The sequence below is a fragment of the Hemicordylus capensis genome, chromosome 4 (genome assembly GCF_027244095.1).
Source record: "Hemicordylus capensis ecotype Gifberg chromosome 4, rHemCap1.1.pri, whole genome shotgun sequence".
Classification (NCBI taxonomy): Eukaryota; Metazoa; Chordata; class Lepidosauria; order Squamata; family Cordylidae; genus Hemicordylus; species Hemicordylus capensis.
Genome location: NC_069660.1, coordinates 252,165,704 through 252,176,076, shown reverse-complemented (window position 1 = coordinate 252,176,076; position 10,373 = coordinate 252,165,704). Strand labels below are relative to the sequence as shown.

At 40.4% G+C, this 10,373-nt stretch overlaps 1 protein-coding gene across 1 annotated transcript in view; it reads right to left on the bottom strand.

Annotated features, from left to right (window-relative positions):
• Positions 1-496: 496 nt before the first annotated feature.
• The window catches only part of MEP1B (meprin A subunit beta), a 58,195-nt gene continuing 48,318 nt past the window's right edge, over positions 497-10,373 (bottom strand). Inside the window, exons 10-15 of the mRNA XM_053245948.1 lie at positions 9,596-9,811; positions 6,622-7,086; positions 5,443-5,625; positions 3,960-4,176; positions 1,562-1,756; positions 497-612 (exon numbers count right to left, since the gene is read on the bottom strand). Of these exons, the coding sequence (XP_053101923.1) occupies positions 1,567-1,756; positions 3,960-4,176; positions 5,443-5,625; positions 6,622-7,086; positions 9,596-9,811 (1,271 nt within the window). The 3' untranslated portion in view covers positions 497-612; positions 1,562-1,566. The remainder of the gene's footprint in view (positions 613-1,561; positions 1,757-3,959; positions 4,177-5,442; positions 5,626-6,621; positions 7,087-9,595; positions 9,812-10,373) is intronic.

Below are 10,373 nucleotides of genomic sequence, written 5' to 3'. Positions count from 1 at the left end.
TTACATCCCAGAACTTAACCTCCCTTACAGGGAGGCAATTTAACAGCTTTCCATAGTTCTGAGTTCACAAAGCAGTCAGGCATTTGATGAGTTTTTCAAATGGGAAATGCCAGTGGAGCACATGTGATTTTTTTTTCCACCCACTTTCCCCCCTGAAAAGCTGTCATGCCAAATCCCCAAAACAGTTTTAGAGTTTAAAGAACAGTTTTAAGGATTCAGACAGGAACCTTGTGGAAATAAAATGTAAGAAAAATTAGATCATATGCACCCCATTCTGGATCACAGACAAGGTATTTGTTGTATAGTGGGGAACCTATACATTACCAGAGTAGCCTTAAAAATTGTGGTGGTGATATAGAAGTCTGGCTTATCCATGTCCTATTCTGTGCTGGAGAAATTACATAGACTTTCCCATCTGCTAGAATAGTTGTGTCACTTTTAGATGCTTCATTTTTATGTTGATTGGAAAGGGAAGAGAGAGCCATTGGACAAAGAATAGTGTGTAAAATGTTTATTGATCAGCTGAGAAGAAACAAAACAAAAACAATTTCACTGGGATGAAATTGTATTCATTATATTTCCAGACTTATGCTATCTTCAAAAAGGTGTTCTCTGTCAAATGAAGAAAAAACATGATTCACTGGGATTGAGCAGAAATCTTGTCAGCCTTTGAAGACATTCAATAACTGTATTTACCATGCATATAGAAGTTATATTCAATACTACACTGCATACATTTAGTCAAAGTTAACTTGAATTTAAATTTTAGAAACCAATGTTGGTTAGTATCTCTAGAAGGAGAAACCTGTTTCTTTCTAGACCACTGAAATTTGTTGGCCTTGTATGGGCTGTGTCTCAGTGTTCCACATTTGAGATTGGAAGAGAGGGTTCCCTCAAATTCCCTGGCTGACATGCAGGCTAAGTTATTCCAGTGTAGTCCTACTGAAATCAAGTAGTTCTTCAGATTACTCCCCAAGTAGTGTTGTTCAGTAAGTTAGTCTGGAGCTCAGTCCCTATACAGAACTTCAGAATTTCAGGGAAAACTTTACATATTTGTCAAAGTTCAAAACAAGATTAGTTATCTTGAAACAACCTTAAAACTGCCTTTTACTTCTGAATATGGAATACAGCTTTATCCTGTCTTTTGCTACTGCGAAAACCTTTTGGTACTGTATTGATAAATTACATCTTTTTAAGATTAGGTAAAGGAATGCTGTTTGAGAAAGTTCATTCTTTAACGTGTTTAGTTCTTAATTTCAATTAACTTCTAGAAGGTAACTGCTCAGGTTTGTTTACTTGCCACATTAAACTATATAAGCTGTGAAGCCAGTGTGAGTCCAAAGGACTGCAGTCCGAGGCTTTACTGACCTCTGAATGCTCTGGCCAAGTCCACATAATCCCTAAGCACCACTTCCTGCAATTAAAATAAGCTTTTGGGCAGGTGGATGGTTGAACACACCAGACGATAGACTAATTCACCTTACAACCACATCTAGTACAGAGAGAGTTTGGTCATTAAAAACCATCTGAAGGTTTATACCACCAAAAGCATAATACTTACTTTTTTTAATTCCTGGTCGCTTTCAGTTGCTTGCGATATTTTTTTCTAAGACAGCAGGTGGTAATAACAGTGATGATTAACATGACAGCAAATACAGCAAGACTTGAGGAAACTGCAATGATAGCAGTGTTTTGGGTTGATCCTTTCATTTCACACTTTTCCCCCATGTACCACCAGTCTTCACCTGCAGGGCATCTGTAAAGCACACCAGTAGTTTAAGCAATTAAAGGTTGATTTTTTTAAAAAAGTTTGCTCTTGACACAAACATATGTTATCCTCAAGAATATAAAAACATGTAAAAGCAAATGACATCCTTTAAGATGGCATGGTCTTCTAAGCATACAGTGTATATTCCATCACATTTTCAAGATGGTCTTTGGGCATTTTAAAACATAAATACCATTCAGTAGAAATGAAGGCTGGTAGCTTTACTTGTCTATCTCTGGCTAAAACCTGCCTAGTGTAGAAGCTTAGGCCATATTCTTTTACTGTGACTCTTTTAAGTTGTCTGAACTTAGATTTTCACAAATGTCCAGCTTCCAAAATAGCCAGAATTGCAAAATGTCTAAACTTTCTTTGCTTCTGCTTCTTTTAGCAGTGAACTGATGGTAATACCTGGGCAATTTGTAATGTTCTCCTGGGGATTCTATTGGATATGCCTGCATTATATGAAACCATTTCCTAAATGAATGCTGCTCCTTTATATAATCCCAGTTAGCTGTCCTGCATTCAAGTTGTGAGTGCCACTGTAAGTGACATGTAAGTGCCACCGATTTATGAGAAATTTAGTTCTAGTTTACACATGTACATTCGTCACTCATTGACCCAAGTGATGATAGGCATGTGTGACTAAGGTGCCCATTAGACATTCTCCCAGCTGTGTGGGGCCCAATCAGGACTGCCGCCTAGTGGTGGGAGGCCTTTGGCAAAGTGCTGTTCAGTGGAGCCTCATCGTATGCAACATTTCACATAAAAAATGCCACTGCAAGATGGGCTTCTCTGAGGGCTTGGGTTCAGAGGGTGCCATTTTGGAGGGCTCAGGCTCCAAGGCTTGGGCTCTCTCAGGCTGTTTCAGGATGGCTCCAGCTCTGGAGCTCTCTCAGGCTCTCACCTGATGTCAGGACCCTGGGCTGGGCCTGCCTCTTCAGGGTCAGACTCAGACTCAATCACTGGTCAGGGTAGGGGTCATAACAGGCTGGAGTCTGCCAAGGAGTTCGGCTGTGGGAGCTTTAGCTCAGACTTCTCCCCATGACTGTGCAAGTTCCACGGCCAGGACAGATTGATCAAATTAGTGGGGAAGGGTCCAAGTTCAGGCTTCCATCACTGTCACCCACAGTGTCACCCACTTCCAGGTGGGATAAGAAGCAACAAGTGTTGTTTTTAAAAAGGACATTGTGATGCACTTATTCAAACTATGCAGGCACTAAGGTAAATTGTGCTGTCGAGTCAGTGTCAACTTCTGGTGACCACAAAGCCCTGTGGTTTGCTTTGGTAGAAGACAGGAGGGGTTTACCATTGTCATCTCCCGCGCAGTATGAGATGATGCCTTCCAGCATTTTCCTGTCTCGCTGCTACCTGATAGAGGTGTTTCCTAGGATTAATAGCCTTTCATGGGGAGGGACAGCTCAGTGGAACAGCACTTGCTTTGCATGCAAAAAGTCTCAGGTTCAGTCCTAGCATATCCAGATGGGGCTGGGAATTAGCTGTCGGACAGCCCCTGAGTTAGTATTGTCGCCCCTCACACTTCACTGACAAACTTGATTCTGGAAGCAGCAACATTCTCTTCTCCTGTTCATTGTCTTAAATTATTATTCTATTTGCATACCACTTTTCAACAAAAAGTATCTCAAAACATTTTACACAGCAAAAGGTAAGAGAGAAGAGTTTCCCTCTTCCAAAAGGGCTCACAATCTAAAACATACACCCAGCACCAGCATCTGTCACTGGTGAGATGCTATTCTGGGCTGAGTTGGGACAGTTGCTCTCCTGTGTCACATAGAAGAAAAACCCACCACTTTAAAGATATGCTTCCTGCCCAGTTAGGAGAGGGACGTTTGAGGGATAGGGGAAATGGCAACGATTTAAGAAGAAGCTTAATGATAAAGATAGTTACCCCAATATAACAACTGATTTACCAGCATGGTGGGGTACTGCATGCATAGAATCCACATATACAAGTATTGACTGGACAGTGTTGCATGAGGTCAAAAACAATTAAAATTAGCATAGCACCTTTTAATGACAAATACAAAATACTTCACAGTTGGCCAAAAACCCCTAAGATATTTTTTTAAAACAAATTCCAATGTTAATAGTACCCTTGCAGGACAAATTTAAAACCAGGACCTCAGATTAATTGGAAAATAATTAACATTAAGAAGCTATATAAATCAGTTACCGGCAAGCTGGCTTTTGATCTACAACAATGCAGATTCCATCATTTTGACAGCCAAAAGTTTCACACATGCTCACAGTAGTGGTGGTGGTGGCAGCAGTAGTGGTGGTAGTGGTGGCGGTGGTAGTAGTAGTGGTGGCGGTGGTAGTGGTAGTGGTGGCGGTGGTAGTTGGAGTGGTGGTAGTAGAATTTGGCTGAGTTGATATTAAATGTGATATATCTAAAGTGAATAAATGAGGTATAATATCAATTCTTGCATCATAAATGATAAATTCTGCAGCAATGTTTCCTGAGGCACACTTACATTAAAAAAAATTGGGGTACGCCAACCCAGAAATGCCCTTTTTTTTTGGTTGGTGGCAAAGCCACCACACCGTTTTTATTTATTTTTGCTTCCTTTCTCCTGCTGAGCACAAATAGCCCTAAGGGAGCAAGTCAGCTCCACAAGTGGGGAGTTTAAACTCCCCACCACGTTTAGAGCTGACTCAATCTCTTTTGCAGAAGGAGGGACATGTCCTTCCCAGTGCATTAGTGGGTGAGTGAATTCCAAAAGCGGGGAGTTTAAACTCCTGGATTTTGGAGCTGACTCAAAGAGGGTCAGTGTGGTACACCAAGTGGAAAACTCTGCAGAGGTATCAGCATTGGAAGATTACAGAGGAGTGAGGTACTGTTTTCCCTGCCCTCTATTGAAAAAAACAGAAGTACAAGAAGGTAACCTATTTTGCTTCAGGTTGCTTTGATTGACAACTAGGTAAGACACAGTGCAGTTACATTTGTTAAATTAGGGAATGATGTAAGAGTCAAAAGATCCTGTATGGGGCAGCTACAGTGACAGCTGAATTTTTTACCTACTGAGTAAAATGAGTGCCTTCAGAAAATGGACAAGGCGCCCACTTTGTATGTGGAGTTCTAGATAGCTTTGCATAATTAGGCATGTTTATGTTTTTCAAACTTGTTATTAATGACACCCATAGCAGAATTCATAATCATTTGGGACTCACCTTCTGGACTCAACCACTAATCCCACAGACACCCCTTTTCTTGAGAGCCACTGTGGTGTAGCAATTAAGAGTGTTAGACTTTGGCAAGGAAGACCCTGGGTCAAATTCTATTGAGTCATGAAACTCAATAAAGGAAGAGTGGAAAACAAATGTGAATGATAAATAAAGAGAATAAGAGATGTAGGAGATGGAGCTCTTTATTTTAGAGGCTTATTAGAGACTTATTATTTCAATTTCTATACCTCCCTTCCAAAAATAGCTCAGGGCGGTTTACACAGAGAAATAATAAATAAATAAGATGGCTCCCTGTCCCCAAAGGGCTCACAATCTAAAACGAAACATAAGATAGACACCAGCAACAGTCACTGGAAGTACTGTGCTGGTGGATCATGGGGTGGCTTGAGCTTAGTTTTGGATTATTGATACTAAAAAACAGAAGTTATATTACTGCACAGAATATCCGACTTGTATCAAGGCCCACATACCTTCCATTGTTGTAAGAATGAAAATACTGTCATCTTTAATAAAGTCACGACTTTTAAGCCTTTGATGAGTTAAAAATGCATTTGTTCCATATCCATGACCTCTCATGAACCGAGTACCATTACTAAAATGAGCTACTGATCCTACTTTATCTGGTCTGTCCCAAAAGTAACGACCTAGGGAATCTGTGAAAGGGAAAAACTGCAATAAATATGTTTTCAGAAGAAAAGGAGCTCAAGAATTGCAACATAGTGAATGACCATATTTACCCAAATAGAAGGCAACTCTGAATTTAAGATGATGCCTTAAAAGATAAAGGTTAAATATAGGTTATACTGGTATTTGCCAAAAGGAGAGAGAGGACTCTGAATTCAAGACAACCCCCCAATATTTAACAGGAAAGAACTGGGGAGAAACCTTGTCTTGGATTCAGTAGATAGGGTAACTCTACATTTTTCTCAACAAGAAAAAAAAATGTTGGAATGAACCAAGAAGCATGCTATTCTTGGGTAAGCAGGAACACAATCAAGCCTTTTAGCAGTACTCAGATAACCCAATTTATTGTCCAGAGCCCAGAACATCAAGGTGCAGTTAACAGTTACTCCCCAATTTACGCTGCTACTCTCGGCATGAGCAGTACCAGCAGCCACGCAGCACAGGTATTGGATATAGCCCAAAGAAAACCTCAAATGCTGGGGCCTGCCATTGCCCCTTCTGCAAGGATTTCTACCTTCTCTATTGCAGTACAATCAGTCCCAACCTATTACCAGCATCTTAAACTCGAAAGCCCCACTTTCTGGACCCCAAACAAGCCTTTAGCAAATTGGAACACAACTGTGTTCTAATCTCACTGCCTGGAGATTTCTCTATCAGGTGGTATAGAAATACAGTCAATAAATAAATAAGCTCACACAATGAAAAGCAAAGATTGACAACATCCTGGTTTAGTGGTTCTTAAACTGAAACCTTTGCTGGCACTTTGCAGAGACTCTGCAGTCCTCCAAGCAATGAACCTCTATAAATGGAATATATGTGAAAGCAAATGTACTGTACAGTAAGATATTGTTTTGATCATTGTAGAAAACTACAATGTAGTTAGAAAACTTTAGATCTTTTTCCTTTGCCAACAATGGTGCATAAATCTCATCAATGAGGAAAAACTGATCCAGGTAATAACCTACCTAATTTGTCTGGGTCTGTTGTTATGCTCTTTTGATTGGACATACGTTGACGAATGTCTGGATTTTGGTCAAGTAGAACCATTGTTGCTTGTTGCCATGCACAAGGCCACTGAAGATGATCATCATTTGCACCAGAGATCAAGTACAAATATATGGCTAAGTTAAATGGGTTACTGGTGGTACCATTCACATACAATGCAATCTGAAATGCATAACCCTTGGAAGAGTAAAATGGTGGACTGAATAATTCTCCTGCCTCCCCTGAAGGGCTAGAATTAAGGAGCTGAGTAAAATTTCTTATATGCCAAGCATGGTGAGGGCACTGGGTTTCTGACAGGTTGATATCATCAATGGAAAGACCTCCATTGGATATGCTGGATCCTTTTATGCCTTCAAATATGACTCGGAATTTATTTGTAACATTCAAAGGAACGTGATATAGCTCCCAATAACTCACAGGTGAACCTGGAAAAGAATAATGGAATGCTATTATATTTGCAGTCTGTTTCAATGACACACATACACACACAGTTTTGTAATCCCCATGAGATTTTAAAGGGGCTTATTGTTTGATATATACCTCATTTTGTCCTATATCGACAGGAGTAGCATCTGTAGTAACAGAGGTTAAACTTGCTCATCACCCACTCTTGGGTCATTACTCAGAAACAAGTGAAAGCCCCACTACATTCCACTAAACAGCGGTATGTCCTGCTATTTCCCTTTTTCTTGCCTTTACATTCAATATGATTTGGCAGACTGTGAAGGAATGAAGGACAGACCTCTTCATTATTGTAAACAGTATGTATGCTTGCAAATCTCTATGCATGGGGGAGAAACAGCTGGCAGGGTCAAAAGTTCATGCCTGCTGTTCTTTAGTTTCACATTGAGAAAGAACTGTTTGGCAGCTTAATTTAATTTTGGAGGGAAGGGAAAGTTTGAAAAATGGAGGGAACTTTCGTGTTGTGAGGATTGGATTGTTTGAAAAGAACTTTTGGAACAATTTGTGTATATATAGGAGGCTGCTTTGGCAGAGAGTTAGTCAGAGTTGGAGAGTCCTGGAAGAAGAGAGAGTCAAGAAAGCAGAGTTGGTGCAGTGGAGTGCTGTGCAGAGCTGTGAGTTCAGAAGAAGAATCAGTGTGGTTCAGAGTCTAAAGTCACAAGCAATAGTTGAAAATCACTACAGAGAGTGGAGACACTCTGAAAGGTGCTGATCAGAGGACCACCAGTCTCGATTGAACCCAAGGCTGGTAAAAGTGACTTCAGACTTGAAGCTGCAGAAGGAACAAGCCAGGTAACCGCAGAGGACTCTGGGTCAGGGACCAGTTTAAGTTGTGATTGAATGGGTTTTTTCCAACCATTTCTTTTCTCCTTTTTGCTCTTTTGGTTGCTATGTTTTGTTTTTGTTTATTTTTGTACTGAACTTGTGTAACAACTTTTGATTTAAATTTAAACTATTTACAAATTAAAATTACTTGTTTATCTTTAAAAGAAAAATTGTAGCTTCTGTTTACTCCACCCCATGCCTATAGGCCTTACCATTCTACTGAAATTGGTTTTTGGAAACAGATGTTTGAAAGACTGTTGTAGACTCAGCCAAGAGCCTAAAAGTCTACTTGGTGGCAGTGGTTAAACTATAAGTATTGGGGAGATCGGTGCCTTGTGGTAGCACAGAGTGGATCCTCCACACAGACATGATTCCAAACATTATATTTATATACCATACAGCCTCATTTACCTGGACTGACCCAATGTCAGAAAAATGGGTTTGAGGGATAAATATATGGGTGATTAATCGGTGCTGGGAAATTAATCGGTGCTGAGAATGTTCCACATGGAGGTCAGGAAGCAGTAAGAGAGAGTGAGCAAATGACACAGAAGAACTTCAATAACAGTGACAAGCAATCTTCATTATTGAGATACAGCAAAATTTAAGGCTTGTTTTGGGATTAGTTTCAAAAACCATCAAAAACATTTAGGAAAGTGCAAAGACTTGTCACAACATGTGATGTGGAATCAGTTATGAGCCAACACAGGATGCTGTACAGTCTTCATTTCCCCCAAAGAAACAACTAAAATGCATCCTAGGAGGACCTGCCCTTAGGAGGAAGATTTGAAGCACCTCCTTGTGGGTCACCAGAGCATATTATCACAGGTCTGGGTTGACTTTCTATTGTATTCTGGGCAGAACTCAAGGCGCTCAGCGTGTAATAACTCTGAACAGATTAGGCCCAATATACCTTTGAGACCACGATCACATCTGCCCTGTCCCCATTATAATCTCAGACAAAAACATCCGTCAATCAATACTGGCTGAGGGGGGGGGGAATCAATGGAACATTACATTATACAGAAGCCAAAGAAAAGAAGAACTGCTTCTCAATACCATTCTTGTCAAACACAAATAAGCCTTATAGCATGGCCTACTTCTCACTGACATGGCAAGCCTATGTCTGAGTGTAGTTCAGGGTGCACATTATGAATTCTGCTCAACAGAAAAATTCCTCATACTGTACCTTGAAAACTAGAGCCCTGACATTATGTTTGTACATTTGTACGTGTTTTTGTGTGATGACACTGTACCTGCATTCATTTTAAAAGTGAACCTGAGTCCAGGCCCCTCAAATGCATGGTATAGATAGGATATGTACGACTGAACCTGTGTTTAGTGTAATGTGTGAATAGCTGTACCTTGTACACTGTACACTCATTGTACAAATATTCAGCATAACGTGAATAGGGCTTAAGTGTGAAGGAGAAGGGATCTAGCCTAGCCTTCTCCCTGGCATATGGGTTTTCTATGTGACAAGACTTTGTGTTTCTGGGGTTTGGGGAGGTTTTTTTGTATGGAGGAACACACTAACATTTGAGCTGCTGTCTACAATCTGAAGTGATACAGCCCAGACAGGTTTTCCCCTGATGTGACAATTAGACCTAGGACATATACACATTGAGGATAATGCATATTCTGTACCTTGAATTGTTTTCACAAGCCTTAAAGTACCATTGGGATTTGCATCAGTATACTCCTTGATTAAGATATTCAGCTGGTCGCTTTCATTTCCACTGTTGTAATAATAGAACTGCAGACACTGGAATCCTCTTTTGGGATACAGAAATCGGCTCTCTAAAATTGCTTGGTCCCTCACACTGCCAGCGCTGGTATTAAAATACATAAAGTAACCAGTGTCTGTCAGGCACATGAAAGACTAGAGTTAGAGCTTTTAAAATACTATAAGACTCAAAAGAAGACAGCTACTGCACAGTCATATTAAACATTAATTTCTTGGATGGAAAATCACTCCGTATCTAGAAAGGGATTACTAAGGTAACAGAAGAGTCGTATTATCCGATACCACATTCTGGTACTAACTAATGAGAGACACTGATGAATGTTCATGCCTAACTGATCTGACAAAGAATTTTTCTAGTGTTTGGAGTCCAGGCACAGACTGTAAAGTGGGTAAAGCCCTGCTCAAAAGTCCTGTCATCGAGGCAGATAAAGACAGCTGTGGGGAGGGACGGGGCCTTCGCAGAGTAGCTACAAGGCTCAGGAAGAAGCTTCTAGAAGTGTATCAATGCACCTTTTTTGCTAATGTTTAGAAAATGTTCTAAAGCCCACCTTTCTAAGCAAACTTTTGGATAGCTGTGGTTCTGGATAGTGTATGCTTCTGTAGTGGTGCTGGATTTTGCTGCTCATCAGTTAACCAAGGTCAGGCTGACATCAGCACCTTTAGGCAAATGCCCAGCAC